The 27,532-nt window shown below is 40.7% G+C and overlaps 1 protein-coding gene across 1 annotated transcript in view; it reads left to right on the top strand.

Annotated features, from left to right (window-relative positions):
• Positions 1–27,532, top strand: part of CNBD2 (cyclic nucleotide binding domain containing 2) — a 98,311-nt gene that overhangs the window by 27,622 nt on the left and 43,157 nt on the right. The window contains exons 3-7 of the mRNA XM_044661579.1: positions 121–174; positions 1,349–1,512; positions 7,128–7,284; positions 10,829–10,980; positions 12,269–12,407. Of these exons, the coding sequence (XP_044517514.1) occupies positions 121–174; positions 1,349–1,512; positions 7,128–7,284; positions 10,829–10,980; positions 12,269–12,407 (666 nt within the window). The remainder of the gene's footprint in view (positions 1–120; positions 175–1,348; positions 1,513–7,127; positions 7,285–10,828; positions 10,981–12,268; positions 12,408–27,532) is intronic.

Raw genomic sequence — 27,532 nt, 5'->3', positions numbered from 1 at the left:
GGTAGTCTGAAGTAGTCAGCAGAAGAAGTCAGCCAACCAGTAATGAATCAGAGACTGGAGCCTGTGCTGAGAATGGAAATTTATCTCTCTTTTTCTCTCTCCTCCTTTTCTCTTTTCCAGAAAAGGAAGCAGTGCAAACTGATGTTCAACTATGGTGAATTCACAGCTGATGAGGTGGGGATGGCTCTGGCCTCAAACAGCCTGAAATCAATTTATCCTCAGTGTGGGCTATTGGGTGAAGTCCTGAAATGGAAATAAGAAGCTCTCTGGGTGCCAGTTCTAGCTAGCAGTCCACAGACTTGTTGTGAAGGTCCTTCCCCTCCCTAGGTTTCAATTTCCTCATTCTCATGATGAGTTCGTTCATCTCTGATGTTCTATTATAATTCTAGGTTTTAGGGTCTTTTCATGGCCCAGCTTCCACTGTTACTTAATTGAGGATGGAGAGGGAGAAAGGGACTCTTTAATTTGACTACTTCTGTTCTCCTTCTCAATTTCCCTCCTCCTTCTCCTTCCCCTTTTCTTCTTTTCCCAAAATCATAAGTTCCAAGCTGCCCATTGAGGGTAGGAGGGAAGACAGAAATAATTTCTGCTTTTCTCCTGCTACAAGCTCTGGCAATCGTTGATAATTAACTTTGTTTATACTAAACTGTGGATGATAAAGATGAAGCCTCTTTCCCCTCACCCCCTAAACTCTAAGCTTGAAGTCCGGTAGGGAGGTAACACACACACAGTCTCCCTCTTGAGGCAGTGGGTAAGTATACGTACAGTAAGTACTACTGGAGGAACTCAAAGGAGAGCAAGCTCAGAGTGGACTGGAGTGGTCAGAATAGGCCTAGAATGTAGAATGTCAGAGATGCGAAGAATCTAAAACAAAGAACATAGAATTCTGTGCTGAAGTGGATTTTAGGACTCGGAACACAGTGTAAGAAACCAGATAGAAATTTAGAGCTGATATTGCTCAAATTATTTGTTGAATTGAGAAGGTAATTGAAACTCTGTGAGGGGGAAGGGTCTTCAAGTTATGAAGTATTAGAAATTATCTATGAAGATGAGCAAACAGGCTCAGACAGGAGAAAGGACTTAGTCAAGTTCACATAGCAAGTTAGTGGCAGAGGATAGGAGCACAGGATCTAGTTAGGGCCAGAGAGAGGGGAGGGTGTTGCAAGCCAAACTAAGGGAGTGGGAGGGAAGGCGTGGCATTTGGAGTATGTCTGGGGTGATATCCCCTCTCCATCTGCTGGAGGAAGCCAGGATACAGGAAATAGCCAATACTAAGGGATGGGAGGAGAAAGGTGATCCTTCAGCTGTGGCTTTGGGTCATGCCACCTCTTGGGTCTTTTCTTTCCAGGGACACTTCCCTGAAAGGGCTATTGCCATTACAAAGAAGAAGCCTGAGTGGAGGGAGGAAAGTGAAATCATCGACCTCTGCAATTTTCTGAAAGTGGTGGAAACCTTCTTTAATTACAGCTATCAGCTCCAGCTCCGGCTGGCCAGAGTCATCCGCTATGAACGGTCAGTGCCAATTCCAGGGCCAGCCATCTTCTGCTGCCAAGGAGGGAGAGACAGGTCTTCCAAAAAAAAGAAAAAGGGACCCAGAGCTAACATTAGGAATACTTCCTGGGGCGAAACCACTTTGGGAGGAGGGAGAATAGTAGGCAATGGCATTCAGAGGACAGTTCAGCTGCAGAGAGAAAGGTGGAACCATCCTTGGAGGGTGGGGGGTAGTAAGTACTCTAATAGTGGAAGGGACCCTATATGGATAGTCCAGGGCCAGCAAATGATGGACAGCCTGGGATCAGCAGAGAACTAAAAACACAGTGATTCAGGTTGTGGGGGAGAAAGTGTGGCTCCCCCATCCCCTGTGTCAGAGCCTTGGGATGGAGCCCTATTTGCCCAAGTTTATCAGAGCTCTGAAAGGAAAAGCTTCCTCACAACCACAGTTACAATACAAAGGGCTGCCTCAGAGAGGACAATATTCTTGGACCAAAAACCATGTCATCATGGTGGGTTCAGAGATCTAGATCTGGGAGAGTCTCAGAGGCCATCTATGAAGTCCAACCTCCTCATTTCACAAATGAGGAAACTTGAGATCCATAGAGGTTAAGAGAATTCTGCTCAAGGTTTCACAGGTAGCAAAGGTTAGAGGCTGGATTTGAACCAAGGTCCTCTGACCCCCAAATCAGATTTTTTTCCTCTTACTTCTCAGTGTATTGTAGAGCACTGGTGACCGCATATTGACTTGGAAAATGACAGATGAATATTAACTATGTTGTACTGAATTTTTATTTTGTTAAAAAAATTTCCCCTGACATTTGGATCTAGTTCAGGCTGCCCTCAAGAGTTCTGAAGGGCCCAAAGAGATAATAGGGAAACAGACTTGTACAAAAATATTTATAGCCGCTCTCTTTGTTGTGGCAAAAAATTGGAAAATGAGGGGCTGCCCTTTGATTGGGGATTGCTAAACAAATTGTGCGACTGTTGGTGATAGAATACTATTGTGCTAAAAGGAATAATGAACTGGAGGAATTCCATGTGAACTGGAAAGACCTCCAGGAATTGATGCAGAGTGAAACCAGGAGGGCTTTATTATACACAGAGATGAATGCACTGTGGCACAATAGAATGTAATGGACTTCTCTACTAGCAGCAATGCAATGATCTAGGACAATTATGAGGGACTTATGAGAAAGAACTGTGGGAGTAGAAACGCAGAAGAAAAACAATTGCTTGATCACATGGGTCGATGGGGTTAGGATTGGGGATGTAGACTCTAAATGATATAAAACCCAGTGGAATTGTTCATTAGCTGTGGGAGGGAGGTGGAAGGAGGGGAGGAAAAGAACATGAATCATGTAACCATTGAAAAATATTCTTTTTTTTAAACATTTATTAATATTCGTTTTTAACATGGTTACATGATTCATGCTCCTACTTTCCCCTTCACACCCCCCCCCCCGCTCTCCCCCCACCCATGGCTGATGCACATTTCCACTGGTTTTAACATGTGTCATTGATCAAGACCTATTTCCAAATTATTGATAGTTGCATTGGTGTGGTAGTTTCGAGTCTACATCCCCAATCATGTCCACCCCAACCCATGTGTTCAAGCAGTTGTTTTTCTTATATGTTTCCTCTCCTGCAGTCCTTCCTCTGAATGTGGGTAGTGTTCTTTTCCATAAATCTCTCAGAACTGTCCTGTGTCATTGCATTGCCATTGAAAAATATTCTAAATTAATCAAATAAAATTTTTCAAATTAAAAAAAAAAAGAGTTCTGAGGGGTAGCAAATGTAGCAACTATGGAGGATAATTACCACCAGGCAGGGAACAGGACTGGAGGACTTGATAAAGGAAGACCAGATGATGGTTTTATTCAGGCGAATTTGTTCATTTATTTATCCCTGGGACCTTTTATTTAATGAGATTAAGAGCAAGAGATGTCAGATGCCATTGGTCTTTTGTTCCAGGCTCTCACAGCCTAGAACTTTTTAGTCAGGTGACCTCACCTTTCTGAATCTTAATTTCCTCTTCTATAAAATGGATGCAATACTTTTACTACCTATTTCTTAGGGTTGTTGTAAAGACAATGCTTTTTAAACTTTAAAGTATAATTGTCATTCAGTTGTCTTAGTTGTGTCTGATTTTTTGTGATCCAATTTGAGGTCTTCTTGTCAAAGACCCTGGAGTGGTTTGACATTTTCTTTTCCAGCTGATTTTACAGATGAGGAAACAGAGGCAAACAGGATTAAGCACATGTCCAGGGTCACACTCCTAGGAAGTGTCTGAGGCCACATTTGAACTCTGGTCTTATTGACTCCAGACCTGGTACTCTATCCACTATACCACCTAGCTGCCCTAAAGTATTAAATTGTTATGACGAGGTGTTATTGTTACCATTATCGTCAATTAATTCTAACCTTAACCTCTTAATTCATCAAATTTTACTGGGAGTCTACCATATTCAAGACCATATACAGAACACCTTTGGGAAACAGATAAATAAAGAGAATGAGAGGACCCAGTTTCTGGCTGAGTAACCTTGGGCCCTCTTCTGGGCTTCAGTTTCCCCATCTGTAAAACAAGAGGACTAAACTGGATGGCTTCTAGCTATAATGCCATGACTCCATGCTTATGAGTCTTATTTTTTTAAACCTTGCAGGCTCTCACAGTCAAGTGGGGGGGATGACAGATATATACTAATCTCTGTGTAACAAGGTTCCTTGTGAACAAGCTGTTTGGGTGGTAGAGGAAAGCAGAATAAAGGCACATTTCCAGCTCAGGATGCTCTAGGAAGATGCCAGAGGAAAGATAACATTTGAATTATGCCTCTCTGACTCATGGAAAATTCATTTGACTCATTAAAAAAAAAACAAAAACACCTACTATGTTGGGCAGATCTCTTTGAGGAAGTGTAGTCTAGTGGCTAGAGAGCTGGTATCAAAGCAAGAAAGATCTGGTTTTAAGTCCTGCCCACATCCTGGATAGGTCAGAGGTGCTAAACACTTGGCCAGCAACACTCCCAAGTCTAGCCCAAACCAGATTAAAATGTAATTTCTGGGGCAGCTAGGTAGAACAGTGGATGTAGTGCCAAGTCTAGAGTTCAACCTGGGTTGAAATATGGCCTCTGATACTTCCTAGTTATGTGACCCTGGGCAAGTCACTTAACCCTGTTGGCCTAGCCCTTGCTGTTCTTCTGGATTAGAATTGATACTAAAGCAGAAAGTAGTAAAGGTTTAAAAAAACTACAATAGAGCATAGATAATGTTAACATCTGGTTTTCGAAGTCAAAATGTGATTAGTAGGGATCCCTATATATGGTATAGTGGCCCTGTTTCTTTTTCTTTCTTTTTTTATTCAGAATATTTTTTCCATGGTTATATGATTCATGTTCTTTCCCTCCCTACACAGAGCTGACAAGCAATTTTATACATGTATCATTGTTCAAAACCTATTTCCATGTTATTCATATTTTCTTTTTTTTTTTTAAACCCTTTACCCTCCATCTTAGAATCAATACTATGTTCCAACACAGAAGAGTGGTAAGGACCAGGCAATGGGAGTTAAATGATTTGCCTGGGGTCACACAGCTAGAAAGTGTCTGAGGTCATATTTGAACCCGGGACCAACCATCTCTAAGCCTGGCTCTCAATCCACTGAGCCACCTAGTGTAACAAATAAAAAAGGTGGTCTGGAGGGTCTGCATCAGAGTTATAGCATTTATTAATAAAGAGAGAGAGAGAGGCTGAGAGATAGCGAGGTTTCAGCCTAACTAGAACTGCCTGGCTAAGGTCCTGTTGCCCGGGCAGAGAGGCCCATAGCCATAGATCAAGGACCCCTGGAGAATTTAGAGAGCCAGGCGGTCCTGGTCTAGAAGCTAAGCAACTCGAGAGGGCTTCCTAGCCTGGGCATAAGAACCCTCCTTGCCCATGGGCTTTCAAATGTCATGCCACCAGTCCTTCTGTGGTGACATTTTCCCTTGGTTGTTGTGGACGCCCAAGGTGAAGCTGGCTCTACCATGTTGCCACTCACCCTGATGCTGATGCCAGGGCTAGCCTCTGTGTTTGAGATCAATGTCCCCTAAATAATTCACACACTAGCTCTCCCCTCAGTGGCCCTGATTCTACTGGAGTTTAACACCACTGATCCAGGCAGCTCTCTAAGACTGTAAATTGCAGAGCATGTATTGATCTGTGTGTGTAGAGGTGGTTTCATCAGCTGGGAGTCCTCTCTACCTGTGAAATCACAGATCCCATCTTTTCTGTGTTAAGGACATGGATTAGAACTAGAAGGAACCTTAGAAGCCATTTAGAGGACAGCTAGGTAGCACAGTAGATAGAGTGCTAGGAGGACTTGGGTTCATATCTTGCCCCAAACACTTCCTAGTTGTGGGACCCTAGGCAAAAGACTTAACCCCGATGACCTAGCCCTTACAGCTCTTCTGTCTTAGAACTAATATGAAAATATTAATAAATGTTAAAAATTTAAAAAAAGAACTGATATGAAGACAGAAAATAAGTATTTACAAAAAAGGAAAAAGAAGTCATTTAGCTATCTCCCTCATTATTTGGGTGAGGAAACTGAGGTCCAGTTAGGTGACTTGCCCAAGGTCACACCCATAATGCTGGAGACAGGACTTGAACTTTAGATCTTTAGTGTTCAAATCCAGCATTCTTCCAAAGCCTCTTACTGTTCAAGGAACTGAACTGGGAAGCAAATACTCATTTTACATTGATCCACATGACCTCATTTTGAAGCAGGAGCTTTAGACAGCCTAAAAAGCCACTTAAAACAGCAAGCTCAGGGCCCCCAGATCAAGCAGGAGTAGCACTAGGAGCTGTCCAGGACTGAAGGTGTCCTCTCTTCAGGCTAAGATTAGAATGATACCAGTAGAAAGAGAGGAAGAGTGTAAAGATTCTACTTGAGGGGAAGCTAGGAGGTTCAGTAGATAGTTAAGACTAGAAGATGAAGAGGTGCCCTGGATTCAAATTTGACTTCAGATACTTTCCAGCTTTTTGAACCAGAGCAAATCACTTAACCCCAATTGCCTCACTCTAACCACTCTTTTGCCTTGGAACCGATACTTAATATCATTTCTAAGATGGAAAGTAAGAGGTGTTTTTAATTTTAATTTAATTTAATTTTAATTTTAAAATATTTTTCCATATTCACACGATTCATTTTCTTTCCCTCTTTTTTTCCCTCCCCTTTCCCAGAGCCAACAAACAATTCCACTGGGTAGTACAAATGTTATCACTTGATACCTATTTCCATATTATTCATTTTTGCTATAGAGTGATTTTTTAAAGCCTAAACCCCAAATCACATATGCATATGTACATGTGATAAATTAAGTCATATATTCTTCTTTTGCATTTCTACTCTCATAGTTCTTTCTTTCAGTGTGGTTAGCATTCTTCCCCATAAGTCCTTCAGGAGTGTCTTGGCTATTGCATTGCTACTAGTAGCAAAGTAGTAAGGGTTTTTTTTTTTTTTTTTTTTTTTTTTTTTTTTTTTTTTAAGAAAAAATTCTACTTGACTCTTTTCCTCAAGTAGATTTTCTTCTGAATCTAGGTTTTGGTATAGGTTTCTCCACTGCTCCCCAGATGATAATAGTCTGTATGTTTCTCAGGTTCGATCGGAGACGTGTGATCATTAAGAAGGGGCATAGGGGCCACAGCTTCTACTTCATCTATTTGGGATCAGTTGCTGTGACTGCAGATGAAGACGGTAGCAGTGCCTTCCTAGATGCATACCCAGATGTGCTTCCCAAAGGCTCATGTTTTGGAGTGAGTTGCTATCCTTCTATCTCTCCCCTTAAGTCAAGCTGTTTGGGGGATCTTATAAAAATGGCATTCCCAGTTGCCCGAAAGAGTGATATTCTCAGGGAGTAGGCCCAGCTGAAGGGAAGCAAAACAGGTGGTTGGCAAAAGTCCTAGGACAAGAGTCTTGGGCCAGGAAATATAGGTTCTGGTTCAGTTTCGGCTACAAGATATCTATAGTAATTCACGCTTTTAGAAGGAAATGGTGAACTATTCCATTATCTCTGTCAAGAAAACCCCATGGACAAAAGTCCTGGTGAACACATAGAGATAGACATGACTGAACAATGAAACTAAACTAAATTTTATCCAATAGACAGCCATGAAAGGGTATTGAGCAGAGTGCAGGACTAGCTGTGTACACGAGGATCATTAATCTTGGTGAACCAATTCAGCTCTACACAGTTCTCTTCTCTTGAGTGCCTTGCACCCTTGTCCTATCACCAATCACACTTTGCCAAACCTTTCCCCTAGATTACTTCCACCATTTGTCTTCTTTATTTCTACTCTCATGCTGCTAAAAACCAACCAATCAACCAATCAACCAACCAACCAACCAACCAGGAAACAGTGCAGACCAGTTCTACTATGAATTTATGCTACCTAATCTCAACTGGATCCATGCTATAGCAAGGCAATCCTATCTGTATTCCTAATCCTCCTAATTATTCCACTCACTGAAGACTTGATCCAAGATTTATCTTTTCTTCTATAACTTTCCCATACCACTCCATTTCTCCACTCTCTCTGATGAGAACCCCACTTCATGTTTCACTGAAAAACATGCCATTCTTTTCCTCTTGTCTCATATCTCTCAAACATCATTCCCTGCTATATCTTCATTCTCTCTAGTCCCTGATGAAGAGATGACTTTCTGCTTGTCATGTCTTACATATTCCTTTGGTTCCATCCCTTCCCATCTTTTCCAGCAGATTTACTCTATTATTCTCACTCTCTAATCTTCAGTCTTTATCTACTATCTCATCCCTTCTGCTTACAAAATACATCAAAGTTTCCTCCATCCTTAAAAGCCCATTGCTAGAGCATCCTATTATGCCCATCAGTTGTTGTCCTATATCCTCTCCTTCATGATTAAATGTCTTCTATACTTGGTTCTTCCACTTTCTCTCCTTTTATTCTTTTTTTCTAAACATTTTTAGCTTCACTTTTAGTATCAATTCTAAGACAGTGTAAAAGGGAATTCTTTGTTCTCTTTGAATTTACACTTGTGAAAAGGGAATCCTTTATTCTCTTTGCCTAGTTGGAGTTAACACTTTGGTTAACAATAACTTTGAATCAACACAAGCTTGAAACTAGGTGGAGGAGCTCACAAACCACTTAGTGAATTCACATCCTACCTAGTGCTAGGTGAGAAGCCAGCAAGATACTTGGAGATCTCCATCCTTTTTCCCCCAACTCAAACATTCAGAAACTTGTGGATTCTTTTAAGAGTTCACATCCTCAGAAATTGTGAACCCTTTCAATGAATATTTGTCCCTCCAGAAGGAGCAAACTGGTTTCCACAAACACTGCCCCCTGGGCAGTGCTAGAAAATTTGGAAGCTGTGATTGGCCCCTGTGAAGGGGGGAGGAGACAAGAAGCCACCACTATAAAAGGTCCTGAATTTCTGAGGCTAGGGGAGTGGACTCCAAGAAGAGAGATGACTCCAAGAAAGGAGATGGCTTCAAGAAGGTCAACTCAGAGAAGAAAGTTGACCTCAGGAGTCACCTTCAGTTCCAGTCATTGTCATGACCTGCCTCTTGGAGGGAACTTGGGTGAATGGATAACTTGGCTTTCCCTTCCTGTCTTCTGGAGAGAGTTTAATTATGGGTTGAAGGTTAACAAGTCCTGGCTGATCCAAGCACTGAAACAATATTTAGTTAGATAGGTTAATGTCTTCTCTACCCTTTTGTATTCCTATGCTTCCACTCTTTCCACCTCTTTTGTAAATAAAAGATTTATAATTTTCATATATTTAGCCAAACCATTAATGTTAACATTTACAACAGAAGAGTGTCAAGACCTAGATAATTGGGGTTAAGTGACTTGTTCCAGGATCACACAGATAAGAAGTATCTGAAACTAGAATTGAACCCAAGTTCTCTTGCTCCAGGCCTGGAGCTCTATCCACTGTACTATCTACCTGACCCTTCTACTATCTTCTAAAATCTCTTGAATCTGGCTTCTAGTCTCACCATTCAACTGATGTTGCTTTCTCCAAAGTTACTTATGAAGACTTAGTTATCAAATTGAATGGCCTTTTTCTGAATTCTTACCTTTCATGGCCTTTCTGCAACCTGGAGTAAAGATTTATCTCTCCTTGAGTTTAAATCTGGCCTCAGACACTTACAAGCTGAGTGATCCTGAACAAGTTACTTAACCCTGTTTGTTTGTCTTAGTTTCCTCAGCTCTAAAATGGGGATAATCATAGACCCTACTTTCCAGGGTTGTTGTAAGGATTAAACAAGAGAATAATTGTCAAGCACTCAGTACAGTGCTTGGCACATAGTTAGAGCTATAATATTAGTTATTATTATTATCATCCCAAATTCAGCATAACCAAAATGGAACTTCTTGTCTTTCCCCTGGTATACTTATCTCAACTGAATTTTCCTTCCACTTATCTCAGTATGCAACCTCAGTGCCATCCTCTACTTTAAAACCTTGTCTCAATCTCTTTTTCTGTCTCCTTTTTTCCCTCTCTGTCTCCATCTCTCCTCTCTTCTCTGTCTGTCTTTCACAACCCTCATTTCCTCCCCACATATCATTTTATTTCATATACACCCTATTCCCCCACATATCATTTCCAAATCTTGTCATTTTTTTCTAGGCAAAATTATCTTCCATTTGTTCTGTATTCATCTGATTTAGTGATTAAATCATCTTGTTTTATCATCTTATTTCTATATGCTCTGTATTCAGCTGATTTATCTAGGTCTGTGTTGGTGAACCTATGGTATATATGCCAAAGATGGCATGTAGAAACCTCTGTGGGCACATGCACCATTACCCAAAAGACTTATTTACAAGAAAGGCAGAGGAGGGACTCAGGTAGAGCTGCTCCCTTCCTTCTTTACATCCTGCCTCCTTGCTCTTCTGTGCTTACTCCCTCCCTGAGCTGAGTGCTTGGGCCACTCTCCTTTCTTTCTTCCTCCCCTGTATGGGGTAAAATGGGGAGAGGTATGTGGCACATTTGAAAGGGGTCTTGGGGGTGGGGTGGGGCATAGCACACAGTCTGAGGGGGCAGGGCATAGAATGTGGTCTCTAAAAGGTTATCCATCACTGATTTAGGTTGTCCTCACCCATTAGGATGTTAAGCTCCTTAAGGGCAAAATTACTTCTGTTTTTGCTTTGGCTTTGTAGCTCTAGTGCTTAGCACAGTGCCTGGTACCCAAAAAGATACTTAATAAATACTTGTGGATTGATTAATCTGGCAAGGGTGTGAAGAATTAATTGGAGGGAGAAGAGGAGGAAGACTGGGAGCTAATCTTCTTTCATCCCCCACCTCCAGGAGATGGCCCTGCTGACTGGCACTGATCGGATTGCCACAGTGGTCTGTATGGAGGAGACTGAGTTATTGGTTGTGGACAAGGAAGATTTCTTTGGAAATCACCTAGACGAGTCGTTGCAGAAGGAATTCCGTTTTCGGTTTGATTTCTTCAGGTAAATCATCATCAAATAGTTATTGATCCTGGATCGGCTCTTCGGAAGCCCATGTCCATGGCTCCATTCTGTGAAGGTTGGGTTGGGGGTGGGGGTGTAGCAGAGAGGGCATGGCTGTGCTTCCTCAAGTTCCTCATCTGAGGCAGGAAGGATAGGTCTGAGCTTGCAAGTGGGAGCAGAGAGCTTAGCTAGGATGCTGGGAAAAGCACATCCTGAGATGCGAGAAAGCAATTACATTTTGATTCAGCTATTATAATATTTCTTAAAAACACAAATTTGTGGATCTTAGATTAGGAACTCTGAAGTTCTCAAAAGATCCCTTCTAGCTTTAGCTCTATGACTTTATTACAACATGGACCTTGCCCCCGAGGCAAGGTTGGTAAAGTCTCTAGTAGAAGTAAGAAAAGATGAGCAGCTAGGTGGATAGAGAGTGGATAGAGAGTCAGACCTAGAGATGGGAGGTCTTGGGTTCAAATGTGACCTCAGATACTTCTTAGTTGTGTGACCCTAGGCAAGTCACTTAACCCCTGTTGCCTAGCCCTTACCACTCTTATGCTCTGGAACAAATATACAGCATTGGTCCTATGAGGGAAGGTAAGGGTTTAAAAAAAAAAAAGAAAAGAAAAAGAGATAAGACAATTAAATATTACTAAACAGCATACTGTGCATGTTGCAAACATGAAGTGCTCTAGGATCTAGAGAGTTGGAGGAGGGGTCAAGGAAACCTTCATGGGAAAAAGGGATCATCCAGGTAGGAAAAATGGGCATACCATTGTGTCAGGTGTTTTGTTTGGGGGACAGTTAGGAGATATCCTGATGGCCAGAGCAAGGGGTATCAGAGCAGGGGGTGAAATTAACTCCCTAAGGCTATAGAGGGTGATCTAATACTAGGTCAGAAGATCAAGGGACAGAACCAGAATTAGGACTTTTTCACTTGGGGTAAATGGAGGTTGAGGTACAGCTGGGCTTGGAGAGGTGGGCAGGGGAGCTTGGCTTAGCAGAAGGAAGTACATTTGGGATGCCAGGAAGTTTTGATGCTGCTTAATGACCAGCTAATGTGGGTAAGGATTGGGGGTGGAAGTGGCATGGTTGATATATAGTTGGAAGCAAGGCCATGAGAAGGAAGCATACCCTAGGATGGGGCTGCTTTTAAAATAATAATCCCCTGGAAAAAAACTTAGATGTGACTTTGGCAAGGAAGATAATGTGTCGGTGTTGGGGGAGACAGGACATCTCCCAAATCTTTGGATCAGAAAAGGAAATGACTTTTACTATCCTTTCTCCTCAGGCAGCATGATCTCTTTACTACATGGCCTGATAAGGCCATCATACAAATGGCAACTCATTGCAAAGTGGAGAAGTTCCCATTTGGGCAGTTGATATCTCGGAATGGGATGAATTCTGGTTTTATCATGTTTATCAAACAGGTGAGAGGTGGGCATGGAAAGAAGAGGGGCCGGGGGAGAAAGAGTATGGAGGGTGCCAGGCCACTTGGAAAGAAAGAGGAGGATGAATGCTTTAGCACAAAAGGAATAGGAAACAAGAGCCTACTCTAGCTCTCTCTGTGGATAACAGAGACAGATGGATAGATAGACACAGACAAACAGACAGATAGATAAAAGGATAAGTAGACAGATAGATTTCAAGCTATGGACTAAGAATGTAAAGGAGCCTGAGAAACATAATTCTTGTCCTAATCAATTCTCTAATCCACTCACTAGAATAACTTTTCTAAACCTCTCCTCAAGCCTACTCGTGCTATTCCTACTTCCCATTCTCTCAGTGGGGGATCTTAATTCAAACTTAAAAAAAATAATTAAGGTCATTCGATGAGAACTCTCATTTTTTCCCTTTCTCCTAATGTTGCCTCTCTCCCGTCTTCTCTTCCAGTCCAGCCTTTCATGAAGAGGTGGTTTTTCTTTCATGAAGAGGTGGTTTTTCTCCTTTGATAAATATGAAAAATGATAAAGGCTGGTATAAATATATAAATTAGTATTTTAATTAAAGCCATGCTGATAGATAAAATCATTAGACCACGCGCTTGTAAGCATTCAAAACTGCCGCCACCTCCATTACTCTCTCCACCACCTAGCCAAGCCCCTACCGGCAAAAGAGGCCACTTCCTCCTAACCCAGGAGATTTAAACCCTTCCCTGCGTCAAGACGTAAGCTTTCCCAAGCCCAAAAACTGGAAATGGAAACCCGTTGGACCACGGGAAATGTAGTTTGATACATTTCCCAAATTTCACTTTTACAATTCCCCGTGAGGTCCGGCAAAAAAAAAGGTTAGTCCTTTTTTCTTCGCTGGACCTGTAAAAATAACAACTTCTAAATTTTTTCAGGAATTTGGGGATAAAAGAAATAGATGAACAAATGGTTAAAATTAGCCGCATTGACAAAAACCAATTTGGGGGCTGTCCCCCACTGGCATAACAGTGTACAATTAAAACAATACATACAACTCAATTTCAACTCCCCATAGTTCAATCAACTGCACCCCAAAGGTCAAAGTTTGGTCTTCATGGTACAGTGAAGGCTTTTCAGACATCTTCATGTGTCCTCACCAAAACAAGTTCGTAGTCTGGATTTTGGGGAGATGGCAAGATCCTTATTCTGAAATTATTCTCAAAAGAATTTAAACTTTACATTATAGATTACAAAACATACATTTTCTTCTAAGATTCATACAATTCCCCGTGAAATTACTCCTAAAAGAGTTAAATATACATATATTTTACATTATCGAATTTTAAAAAACTTAACAGATATCCCCGTGAGGTAAATCTTAAACACACCTTTTTTCTAAAAAAAAAAAAAGGTACCTCAGGTCAGCTAAGGATGAGTGGCTGAGTCCTGGGGGTTATATGAAGTCAATTGGCAAAATAAAAAGAATAAAATTCAAGAAAAAAAGAAAAATTAACTTGTAATGAAATGTAAAATGTGCAAAAAATGTAGGGAAAATAAACTTAGACCTTTGAATGAAGGTCTAATTAAAGTGAATTCAGCAGATTGCAATTACCCATTCAGGGCCAGGACTTAAGGAAAATGTCTCTCTCTGATCTGACTTATCATCAGCTTTTTAGGGAAGTGAGCCAAATAAATAACCAATCTTAGGTGCTTTCTAGGAATCTAAGTCGACGGGACCCACGTCCTCTAAAGTTTTAGAAAAGACTGGGACTCCAGGACTCAAACCCCAATTTTCAAGCTCTAAAGTATTGGCATAGAACTGCTATTATGCAGATCTTAGTCAGTCAAGTCTCTGACCATGTGCTTTCTTTAGCACTATTAACGGCTTTCATATTCCCTTCTGGAATCAGAGAGGCATTTAATCACAGTCCTATAGACTCAGGTATTTGCTGTAGAATTAGAAAAAGGATAAATAATGATTATATATGTACTTCCAGTACAAGATGAGAAAAAGGGAAAATCAATTTCTCTCATTAAAAAATGTTTTAAAAAGTCAAAAAAATATATATATAGCTTAGAACTAGAAGGGTTATGTTACCCAAAAATGAGGTTTTCATTTTGTGAGTGTAAATGGATCTTACAAAAAGCAGATTCACAGTGCACATTCAAATAGAGTACCATTATTTCCAATAGCACATTTTAAAACAATAAATAATGATGTTCAAAATCATATACTTGTTACAACTTTTAATCTCTGGCAAATGCTGTTATTGCTTCCATAGCAAAATGTGATATTTAAAAAAGAATCCTTCTGGATAAGAATATACAGGAGCTCCTTGGCTTCCTGTTTTAAAAAAAAATCCTGGGTAGGAAATGCTTCTACCCATTTAAGGCAATAATATCTCTTATAATAAAATATATAAAAGCTTTATCCTTTAAGACAACAATTCTTAAGGATTTAAAGTAAAAGTTAAAAAGATCTCTTGTAAAATTTCCAAGGTCAATATCTCTACCAGTATACCTTTGATATCCTATTCACCCAAGGCTTCTCCAGCAGATTGCCCCACTATCATTCTCATGTTCTTTCTAATTTTTTTAACCCTTATCTTCTATCTTATAATAAATAACAAGTATTTGTTCCAAGGTGGAAGAACAGTAAGGACTAGGCAATGGGGGGTTAAGTGACTTGTCCAGAGTCACATCTATCTAATCTTTAATTTCTCCCTATATACTGGTTCCTTTCCTGCCACCTGAAAACATCCCCATCTCTCTCTCTCTCTCTCTCTCTTCTCTCTCTCTCTCTCTCTCTCTCTCTCTCTCTCTCTCTCTCTCTCCCCCCCCCCACCCCTTGGTCCACCCATCCCTGATAGGTATCATTCTATATTTCTTTTCTCACATAAACTGCCTGAAAAATCTCTACATAGTACCTTCTTTCCACTCCTCTTACTCTCTTTTAACCCTCTTGTAATCAGGTTTTCAACCTCATCATTCATCTTTTCTTCAAAGTTAATCATTGCTGTATCTAATGACTTTTTTCGGTTTTCATCCTTTTTGACCCCTCTGCAGCATTTGGTACTATTTATCATTTTCTCTTACTCAATACTCCTTCTTCTCTGGGGTTCTCTTCTATCTCTCTGACCTATCCTTTTCAGTTTCCTTTGCTGTTTTTGAGAGAACCTAGGTGGTACAGTGAATACAGTGCCTAGCCTAGAGTCAGGAAGAAAAGAGTTCAAATTCGGCCTCAGATACTAGCTGGGTAGTCCTGGGCAAGTCATTTAACCTTGTTTATCTCAGTTTCCTCATCTGGAAAATGAGCCGGAGAGGGAAATGGCAAACCACTTTGCCAGGAAAAACTCTAAATGGGGTCACAATTGAGACTATAAGAACAACAAAAGAAATTTCTATTAAATTAAGTTTTGGGGGGCAGCTGAGTAGCTCAGTGGATTGAGTGCCAGGCCTAGAGATGGGAAGTCCTAGGTTCAAATCTGACCTCAGACACTTCCCAGCTGTGTGACCTTGGGCAAGTCACTTGACCCCTATTGCCTACCCTTACCACTCTTCTACCTTGGAACCAATACACAGTACTGACTCCAAGATGGAAGGTAAGTGTTTTTTAAAAAAGAAACAAACAAACAAATTAATTAATTAATTAGGTTCTGTATCTCAAAAACAAAAAGCAAATTACCACCCCCCTCCCAAAACCAAGAAAAAAGTTGGACTTGACTGAACAGCAACAATTGCAGATTCTTTTGTTCATGTTACTCTTCCTGGTTATGGGTGGACCCTAATGTTCTGTCCTGAGTCAGCTTCTTTTCTGTTTATACATGCTCACTCAGCAATCTCATCCACTACTCATGGGTTCAATAAGCAGTCCATATCTCGATGGAGTCCAGTCCTCAATTACCAACTGCCTGTTGGCCATTTTGAATTGGATGTCCTTAAAGGCACCTCAAATGCTGAATATCCAAATCAGAATTCATTATTTCCCCTCCATATCCCTTCTTTACTTGAACTCCATTATTACTGCCAAGACTTTTTGCATCCTTTTTGGTCACCCCTTTGGTGTTATCTTTAACTCTTTCCTCCTCGATCTAACCCCACACGTCTAAGTCAGTCGCCAGATTTCATCATTTGTTTCTCCACAACGTGTCCCAAATATGTCCTCTTCCCTCTAGTCACACAGTTACCCCTCTAGTTTAGGTTCTCACCGTCCTTTTCCTGGTCTACTGCAATGGCTTCTTAATTGATCTCTGGGATCGTTGTGATTTCTATATTATTAGATGTTAATAGTTATAATGGTGAGACTCCAAGATGGGGCCACTTAGGTGAAGTTGTCCTAATGCCCATAAAGCAGACAGACAAGGCTATACTTTTTCTACTCTTCTGACCTCTGTTAACCAGGAGTCAATTAACCAGTTAATGTTCGTAGCTCCTGATAAGATAACATTCCCATCCTACTGTGGCCTTCTGTGAGCAATGAACTGTAAGTTCCTTGAGGGAAGGACCACTTGGAAAATCTTAAAGCATTATTATCTTCACATTTCCTACAGTTAGGGATGTGAAATTACAAACAGTAGGTGTTTAATAACTACTTTATGAAGGAATAAATGAATGTTGAACAGAAAAAATGAAGCTGTGACTTAATGTTGTAATATTAAATATTCAGTGCCTATTGGTATTATTTGTCTTCATATTCACAACTTAATATGCATATACCCATTCTATCTTGAAGACTCCAAGTTGAGATGAATCATGTAATTTCACTATTTGACACTAGATGGTAGTCTTGTTCACATGGTTCACCCCATCTGATTTAATCTTTTTAAAAATTTATTTAAAATTTTTTTTAATCCTTCCCTTTAATTTTAAGAATTTATTTATTTTAACTTTTCTAACCTTTACCTTCTGTCTTAGAATAGATACTAAGTATAGGTTCCAAGGCAGAAGGGAGGTAAGGCCTGGGTCAGTGATGGCGGACCTATGGCATGGGGGCCAAAGATGGCACGCAGAGTGCCATCTGTGGGAACTTGGTCACCCTCCCGTAACCCCCATCTCCCCCAGAGTTCATTACTAGAAAAGCAGAGTGCTCAGATCACTGAGGACATTCCTCACTTCTCCCATCCCTCGTCCCAACAGCCCAATGGGAGCATTTTTTCCCTCCCTTGTCTGGGGTAAGAGGGGGTGGCAGGGCATGGTGGGGCACTCAGTCTCTGGTGAGGGGCAGGAAAGGCACTCAATCTAGGGGGTGTTGTGGGGGTGAGGCCTGTCACTCCATCTCTAAAAGGTTCACCATCACTGGGCTAGGCAATGGGAGTTAAGTGACTTGCCCAGGGCCACACAGTCAGGAGGAAATGTCTGAGGCCATATTTAAACCTAGGACTTCTCATCTCTCAGACTGGCTCTTAATCCACTGAGCCATCCAGCTGCCCCAAATTGATTCAGTCTTAAAGACTGCTCAAAAAATCCTGCTTTTGACCCACTCCAAATTTACCCCAAGAACATCAGGATTTGGCATGTGGCCAGGTTTTTACAATAGAAAAAAAATGGTTTTTGGTTCCTATTCAGACTATTAAGACATGTGATATAGGATAAACTTTATTTCATTCATCAGAAAACACAAAAAGCTGGGAGTATCTAGGTGGCTCAGTGGATTGAAAGCCAAACCTAGAGAGGGAAATTCAAATCTGGCCTCGGACAGGGGAGTGACCCTGGGCAAGTCACTTAACCCCTATTGCCTAGCCCTTACCACTCTTCTGCCTTGGAACCAATACACAGTATTGATTCTAAAATGGAAGATAAGGGTTAAAAAAAAGAAAACATAAAAGGCCAAGTACTCAGATCAGTAAATACTCCAGAAAGTCTTCCTTCCTACCTAGGGTTCTATATTCTAGACTTAGAAAATTGGGAACAATTAGGTAGTGCAGTGGATAGAGCATTGAGCCTGGAATCATCTGAGTTCAAATCTAGCCTCAGCCACTTAGTAGCTGTGTGACCCTGGGCAAGACACTTAACCCTGTTTGCCTCAGTTTCTCAACTATAAAATGAGCTGGAGAAGGAAATGGCAGACTACTGTTCTATCTTTGTCAAGAAAATCCCAGGGGGCAGCTGGGTAGCTCAGTGGATTGAGAGCCAGGCCTAGAGACAGGAGGTCCTTGGTTCAAACCTGGCCTCAGACACTTCCTAGCTATGTGACCCTGGGCTAGTCACTTAACCCCTATTGCCTAGCCCTTACCACTCTTCTAAGCCTCGGAGCCAATACACAGCATTGACTCCAGGATGGAAGGTAAGGGTTTAAAAACAACGAAAACAAACAAACAAACAAACAAAAAAAAGAAAATCCCAAATGGGGGAAGAACTGAAAAACAACTAAACAAAATGAGAGAATCAAGTTACCCTTTAATATGAGTTCTATCTTCTGTGTCCAAAATGAGAGAATCAAGTTACCCTTTAATATGAGTTCTATCTTCTGTGTCACCTAAATGTTAGCTATTATTATTATAGATAGAATTTCACACTTGCACCTTAGGATATTAATGCCTGAATAAATCCACTAAACTCCCTCCATTTAATAAAATTCCTTTTCCATCTTTAAAAATTATATCAACCAACCAACCAAAATTTATTCAACCTATTTAAATAAATAGTTACTTAAATATGTATTTATCTGATTAACAACCAATTATTAATCATTTACCATATACAAAGTTAGGCCCTTGAGACTACAAACACAATGAATGAAACAATCCCTACTCCAAGAAACTTACATCATAAGACAATCATAACACCTATAAATATGTACTGAGGAATAACTATAAGGAAAATAAATGCAAATAAATATAAAGTAGTTAAAAACAAAGTGACTTGAGAGAGGAGAGAGGATGGGAGAGGCAAAGTAGTACTTAAACTGTTTCATGAAGAAAGAAAGGCTCTCTGAGGTGGAGGTGAAGAGGATGTACAATTCAGACATAGAAACAGAGTACAAAGGTGTGGAGATGGGAGATGAACTTAATAAACACCGTGGGAAGGGGAGTGACATCCAAAGAGGCTGGAAAGAGAGTTTGGGGCAAGATTGCAAAAGGCTTTACAGTTTCATCAGAAGAGTTGACATTGGACTGGAGGGAGCCATGAGAGCTTATTAAATAGAAAAATGAAGTGGTCAGATTTGAGATGAGGAAAAATTACTTTGGCAGCAGTATGGAGGATGGATTAGAGTGGGGAGAGACGTAAGGCGAGCAGACCAGTTTGGAGGCTGTTGCCAGAAATGAAGTAAGAGGTGGGGAGATAAGAACCTCAACTAAGCCAGGTTGGTAGTTGTGTCTGTAGAGACAAGGCAAGTACAAGGAGGTGCAAAGATGGAAATGCCCAAGATGTGGCAATTGAGTGGATATTTTGGCATGAAAGAGATTGACGAGAGGGAAGACAATAAGCACTTAGTAAGCACCTACTGTGTGCCAGGTGCTCTGCTCAGTGCTCTACGAACATTATCTTGTTTGATCATGATCTCAGAGAGTGGGGAGTTAAGGATTAAGCTCAGGGAACAAACCTGGGAGACCAAGAGGAAGGAATGTGGCACCCTTGGCAGGAAGAGGGAAGGGTTTTGGGAAGAAGATAATGAGGTCTGTTTTGGACTTGTTGAGTTGGAAATATCTCTGTGACATCCAGCTCAAAATGTTTATTGGCGATGCTAAGTGTTAATGATTAAAATGATCTTGAGGGACTGAATTTTGGGTAAGAATGTCAATTTATTGAATATATCTCTTTATTGGTTAGGCCAGCATCATAACTGATAAAGAGATATGTCTCCATGGTTGTCTGTAATGACCAGGGATGACCTGGAAGTTGAGTCAGGCAGTTTAATAAGTAGAGTTTTATGAACTCATTATTTAGCCCCTCCTTTGAACATCCCAAGACATCTTTAATTGGCAAACAGCTAATTAAGAGGTGGCCTACCTCTAGCTCTACAGGGGAGATCATGTAAGCAGGAAAAGAACCCTTCTCCTCTTCATTTATTAACTAAATTCTGTTAAAAAAAAAGGGGGGGGGGTGTAGATTGAGAGCCAGGCCTAGAGACAGGAGGTCCTAGGTTCAAATCCGGCCTCAGACACTTCCCAGCTGTGTGACCCTGGGCAAATCCTTGACCCCAATTGCCCACCCTTACCACTCTTCCACCTATGAGCCAATATACAGAAGTTAAGGGTTTAAAAAAAAAAAAAAAAGAAGGCATTCCTTCGGACCCATTCCTAAGGACAGAGAAAATGCAAAAAGCAGTAGACCAGATGGAATTTTTGCCCCAGATCCCAAACAAAGGGATATATAGTAATTCTCTCTAATATACAAGAATTGATTTAAGGCCTTTCTACTCTGACTCCCTGACATAAGATTTAATATAGTATATGAAAAATAAATTCTCACATTGGACTGAAACTCAGGGAGAGATTGCAGCTGGAGATAAGAGATCTGGAAGATATTTTCATAGAGATGACAGTTAATCCATGGGAGCTAATGAACTCACAGAAAGAGTAGAAAGAGAGAAAGAGAAGTCCTAGGATAGAATTTGTGGGACAATATGGTTAGAGGGCATGATTTGGATGATAAAACAGCAAAAAAGATGGAGAAGTTGTCATCAGACAGGTAGGAGGAGAACCGGGGAGAGCAACATCATGAAAACTCAGAGGAGAGTACCCAGGAGGAAAGGGTTATCTGTCAAATGCAGCAAAGAAGCCAAAAGGCACACTAGTCTATATAACAATTCTATAAATCCCTGGGGAAGTCTACAGTTCCAGAAGCTCATCAAGGTGAACAGTTATGTTGTCCCTTTCCTTTTATTATACCTCTTCAAATAATTTCCAAAAGGGATGACATTCTTTCAGTGCTGTGCTCATGGGCCATATGCCTCCCCCCCACCAATCAATGGTCCTTTATAAGGATCTCAAGATTCCAAAAATTAGGCAACCTGAGTGCTTTAACTTATGCCCAAAACATGTGTCCAATGTTCATGTAGACTTATATTTGCCTTAATATTCATGAGAACATTGTGCTCAGTTGCTGCTTAAAGCATTAAACCTTAAACAACTAAGCAACAACATATAAAACACAATAGCTTTATAGAGAACCACAAAAAACCTCATATAAATAAAGTAAAAAATAAAGCCATAGCAATGACAAAACAGAAAACAAGGTTTAAAAAATTCTCTGCTATTGAAAGTTGTTTGAAGATGCTATAGAGCTGTGTTGGTGAACCTATGGCACACATGCTGAAGTGTATGGGAGGGGGCTGCTCCCTTCCCCATCTCCTTGCACACTTGAGGACATTTCTCACATGATCCAAGTTCTCTCTCTCCTGTCTGGGGTAAGGGGCAGGGAGAACGGCTCACATGCATGTGAGGGTTGCAATTTGGGCACTTGGTCTCCAAAAGGTTCTTCATCATTGTTTTAGAGAGTTTAGAGGCTTCTCATTTGGAACTGTAACTATATTGTGCCCAGCATGCCTAAGGAAGCCCTAAATGGTGACCTGTGTCCTAGAGCAGAATTCTAGGTTTACATGGATTAGATTCAGTCCTGGATCCTTCTTCTAGACCACTCAGGTTCTTATTGCTCTTAAGTGCTTCTAGGATAAGGGTTCTTAACTTAACATGGGACTGATGAACTTATTTTAAAAAAATATTTTGATAACTACTTCAATATAATTGGTTTCCTTGGCATTCCTGAAATACTAAATACCAAACTGTTAATTCTAAAATAAAGTGAGTTTTATTTTATGCCTTTATGCATTATATGTTATCCTGAAAACGGTTCCGTAGACCTCACCAGACTACCAGAAAAGGATCCAGGATGAGGAAAAGATTAAATGCTCCTGCTTAATACTGAAATATGAAATACTTAATATTAAAACACCAAATACTAAAATAAAATCCTTTATTTTATGCAGTTAAAAACATTGCCCTGAGAGGGGGTTCATAGACTTCACCAGACTGCCTAAGGGATGCAGGACATAGAAAAGGTTAAAAACTCTTGCTTAATACTCTAATATGAAAAATTTTTAAAAACCCTTTATTTTATGCATTTAGAAGCTTTAGCCTGAGAAAGGGACCCATAGGCTTCACAAGATTGCCAAAAGAATCCAGGACACAGAAAAGATTAAGAACCCTTGCTCAAAGATAAAATACTAACTCCTCAGGGTAGGATTTAAAGCCCTTTGCAGTCTGGCTCCCATTTCCCTCTTTAGTCTAATTTTCATTTTACTCTCCTTTCTTCCAACTCTTATTTTAGTATAGTTCAACTGCCCTATTAACTGAGTGGTTCCCTCTACATGGCATCCCTTTGCCTATCCTTTGCACAGGAAAAGTCTGGGAAGCACTCCCTCTTGACCTCTATCTCATATTCTTTTATGAGTTCCTTCAAAGCACAGCTTCTTTGCCACCTTTAATAAGAAGACTCTTCTGTTTTGGGTTGAATGGCAAGTCTTTTTTTCCCCATTGGTAGAGAAAATTCTTTTTTTAAAAATTAAGTTTATTTATTTGATTAATTAATTTAGAATATTTCCCCCATGGTTACATGATTCATGTTCTTTCCCTACTCTCCTCCCACCCCCCTCCAATAGCCAATGAGCAATTCCACTGGGTCATCAATAAAAACCCATTTCCATATTATTAGTATTTACATTAGGGTGATCGCTTAGAGTCTACATTCCCAATCATGTCCCCATCAACCCATGTGATCAAGCAGTTGTTTTTCTTCTGTGTTTCTATTCCCATAGTTCTTTCTCTGGATGTGAATAGCATTCTTTCTCATAAGTCCCTCGGAGTTGTCCTGGATCATTGCATTGCTGCTAGTAGAAGAGTCCATTATATTCAGTTGTGTCATAGTGTATCCATCCCTGTGTATAAGGTTCTGGTTCTGCTCCTTTCACTCTGCATCAATTCCTGGAGGTCATTCCAGTTAACATGGAATTCCTCCAGTTTATTATTCCTTTGAGCACAATAGTATCTTATCACCAAAAGATACTACAATTTGTTCAGCCATTCCCCAATTGAAGGGCATACCATCATTTTCCAATTTTTTGCCAGCACAAAGAGCATGGCTATAAATATTTTTGTACACATATTTTCCCCTATTATCTCTTTGGGATACAAACCCAGCAAAGGTATGGCTAGATCAAAGGGCAAGAAATCTTTTAAAACCCTTTGGGCATAGTTCCAAATTGCCTTCCAGAATGGTTGGATCAATTCACAACTCCACCAGTGATGCATTAGTGTCCCAATTTTGAATGGCAAGTCTCCCCCGCCCCCCATTATAACATTCCCAAGTTTAATGGGTTTACCACAAGGCAGAGGCATGTTGTAATGAATGGCAAGTCTTAAAAAATAGTCAATGTCAACTTGGCAGGAGGCCTCTGTTACTGAGCCCTAGAGATCTGTTTGGCTCTGTTGACTCTGTTTAATGTTTTTTTTTTTTTTTTAAAAACAACAACACTCTTACCTTCTGACTTAGAATCAATACTGTGTATTGGTGCCAAGGCAGAAGAACCATAAGGGCTAGGCAATGAGGTTAAGTGACTTGCCCAGGGTCACACAGCTAGGAAGTGTCTGAATCTAGATTTGAACCCAGGACCTTCCATCTCTAGGCCTGGCTCTCCATCCACTGAGCCACCTAACTGTGCCCCCTTTTAAATGTTCTTTATGGATGACTTGCATAAAGGCATAGTGATGCTCTCTCCAGATCTTCACATGCCATAAATCTGGGAAGGACAGTTGACCCAATGATTAGCATTGTTAGAATTCAGAAAGGTCTTGACAGGCCAGAACTTTGAGCTGAATCAAGTAAGATGCATTTTAAAAAAAATCTTTACCTTATTGATTCTGAGGCAGAAGAGTGGTAAGGACACAGCTAGGAAGTATCTGAAACTGGATTTGAACCCAGAACCTCTCTTCTCTGGGCTTGGCTCTCAATCCGCTGAGCAGCCATCTAGCTACCGCTAAGATGGAGTTTAATAAAAGTCTTACATTGAGGGTCAAGTTGCCAGATCTTGATGTTGCTCTGTAACATGCCTGTTCTCTGCTCACCACTCACAGCATTCCTTCGGGTTTCGGCATTCATCACCTTTTTGCCTGTACTATATTGCCCATACAGCTGGCAAAGTGATGCACATCTATCTGATCATGCTAGATCTGTGCCCAATAAACTCCAATTATTCCCTTCGGGAGCAAATATAAAAACATTAGTATTCAAATCTCTTCACCACCTGGCCCCTTGCTACGGTTCTCAGTTTTCTTACAATTGCTCCTCTCTGCACTCTGTGATGGAGTTAGAATGGCTCCCTTGCTGTTTCTCAGAAACATTCCCCCTTCTCCACACTTTGGCACTGGCTATTCCTCATGCCTGAAATTCACGCTCTCCTCATTATTGCTTCTCAAAATCGATGGTTTCCTTCCAAATTCAGCTTAAGTACAGCCAGAATTCTACAAGGCTTTCCTGATCCCTCCAGCAGCATGCAGGTGTCCTTCTCCTTCCCACCAACTTGTATTTCTTTTGTTGTTTGGTCCTGTTTGATTCTTTGCGACTCTGGGTTTTTCATGGCAGAGATACTGGAATGGCTTGCCATTTCCTGCTCCAGCTCGTTTTACAGATGAAAAAACAGAGGCAAATAGGGTTAAAGGACTTGCCCAGGATCACATAGCTGGCAAATCTGAGGTCTGAGGCCGGATTTGAACTCAGGAAGAGAGAAGTCTTTTTGATTCCAGGACCAGTGCTATATCCACTTTGCCACCTAGCTGCCCTGTTTATTTTGTATCTGGCTATAGATAAATGTGCATAGTATCTCCCTCTCCCCACCCTCCTACTCCCCAGGAGAAACTAAGCTCTGGAGGGCAGGGACTGCTTTATTTTCTTTTCTCTGCTTGGCACATAGTAGGCATCTAGATACTTGTTTTGTTTGTTTGTTTTTTTTAAATCCTTAAACTTTGGTCTTAGGATTGATAAGAGCAGCAAGGGCTAGGCAAATGGGCTTAAGTGACTTGCCCAGGATCACACAGCTAGGAAGTGTTTGAGGTCAGATTGGAATCCAGGACCTCCTGTCTCCAGGCCTGGCTCTCTTATCTATTAAGCCACCTAGTTGTCCCCACCTAAATACTTGTTACTGATTCTCTCTCTCTCTCTCTCTCTCTCTCTCTCTCTCTCTCTCTCTCTCTCTCTTTGCCACCCAATAGGGGCTACACATAGTAGAGACTTAATAAATATTTGTTGAATGACTGAACTTTTTTTTTTTAACTCTTACTTTCTGACTTAGAAGCAATACAAGGCAGAAGATCAGCAAGGGCTGGGCAATGGGGGTCAAGTGACTTGCCCAGGGTCACACAGCTAGGGAGTATCTGAGGCCAGATTTGAACTTAGGACCTCCCATCTCTAGGCCTGGCTCTCAATCCACTGAACTGCGAAGCTGTGCCCTGAGTGAACTTTTAAAGCCTTTATTCCTGGAGTATCAGAATGTGGCTTGTATCTAATTTCCCCCTAAAAGGAGAAAGGTCCCTAGCTCTTTGACTAGCACGTCTGTGAATGCAAACATGCACACACACAAACACGAGTCCTTAGATAAAGAATAGACTCCTTTTAGTCTGATCAAAAATGCAAAATGCAAAGGATTTGCATCAGAGCCCTTAAACAAGTAAAACAAGTTTTCCAGCCAGTTGCAGGGACACAATAATAACAACAATAATACAAGCTAGCATTTATCCAGCCCATTAAGATTTACAAAGCAATTTACAAGTATTACCTTATTTGATCCTCACCCAAACCCTGGCAGGTAGATGCTATTATTATCTCCATTTTACAGATGAAGACACAGAATGGGTTTATAAATCAGCCTGGATGATGCTACCCCGATAAGAGACACATCCCTGGCTCCTCTGTTCCGTAAGGGCAGGGCCTGCTTTATAAACTTTAAAGCATTTAAGTAATTATTGACAGTTTTGTGTCTTCCCCAGCTCGGGGTACAGTGAATTTCAACCAGTAAGTTGGAAAAGTTTTTTCTCAGAAGTTTCATTTATGCCTTCTGTTTTTACATCAGTCATTTCCTTAAGCCTACAGGAAGCCTTTCCTGATTAATAATAAATAAATAAGCCACAGAACCCTTCCAAAAAATAAAGAAAAACATGTAAATAAAACCAATGGCTCTCCACCTTCAGATAGAGAACTGATGGTCCCAGAGCACAGAGAAAACCCATATTTTTTCCCTTCATTTTTCTTGCTTCCCCCACCAATATGGTTAATACAGAAATGTGTTTTGCATGACTATATATGTATAATGGCGATCAGATTTCTTGCCTTCTCTGTGGGTGGAAAAAATTGGAGGGAGGAAGAGAGTTTAGACTGAAAATAAAAATGAAAAAAAAAAAATAAAAAGCCAATAACAAAAAAAAAAAACCCAAACCCAACAGACATAGCAACCATATCTGATAGAATCTACCACACTGGGCATCTGTCAACCCCTGCCTCCTTACTGAGGGCATGGGGTAGCCTGTTTCATTATCGTGTGCATACAATTAATTAGTATTTTAGTGTTGCTTTCACTGATAATATTGTAGCCGTTGTTTACCTAATTCTGATACTACTTGTTTCATTTTTTAAAAAAACTCTTACCTTTGTCTTAGAATCAATACTAAGTATCCATTCTATTGAAGAAGAGAGGTAAAGGCTAGGCAATGGGGATTAAGTGACTTGCCCAGGATCACACAGCTAGGAAGTATCTGAGGCAAGATTTGATCCCGGGACCTCCTGTCTCTAGACCTGGCTCTCATTCCACTGAGCCACCCAGCTGCCCCCAATTCTTGTTTTTAACCACCTCAAAAGTGCTATTATAGAGATTTTGGCATACCTGGAGCCTTCCTTTCTGCCTTTGACTTCAGTCATTCTGTCATTTATTAAGTACCTATTATCATGTGATAGCACTGGGGATTCAAAGCCAAAAACAGACCCAAAAGGACAGCGAGGTAGCACAATAGATAGAGTGGTAAGTATAGAGATTTGGGGAGGTCCTAGTTTCAAATTTAGTCTCAGACACTTCCTAGCTGTGTGACCCTGGCAAGTCACTTAACCCTAATTGCCGTATTTCTGTCTTAGAGATGATACTATGACAGAAATTAAGGATTAAA

This window comes from Gracilinanus agilis, chromosome 2 (genome assembly GCF_016433145.1).
Source record: "Gracilinanus agilis isolate LMUSP501 chromosome 2, AgileGrace, whole genome shotgun sequence".
NCBI classification, from domain to species: Eukaryota; Metazoa; Chordata; class Mammalia; order Didelphimorphia; family Didelphidae; genus Gracilinanus; species Gracilinanus agilis.
This window is presented reverse-complemented; position numbering and strand designations above follow the sequence as displayed.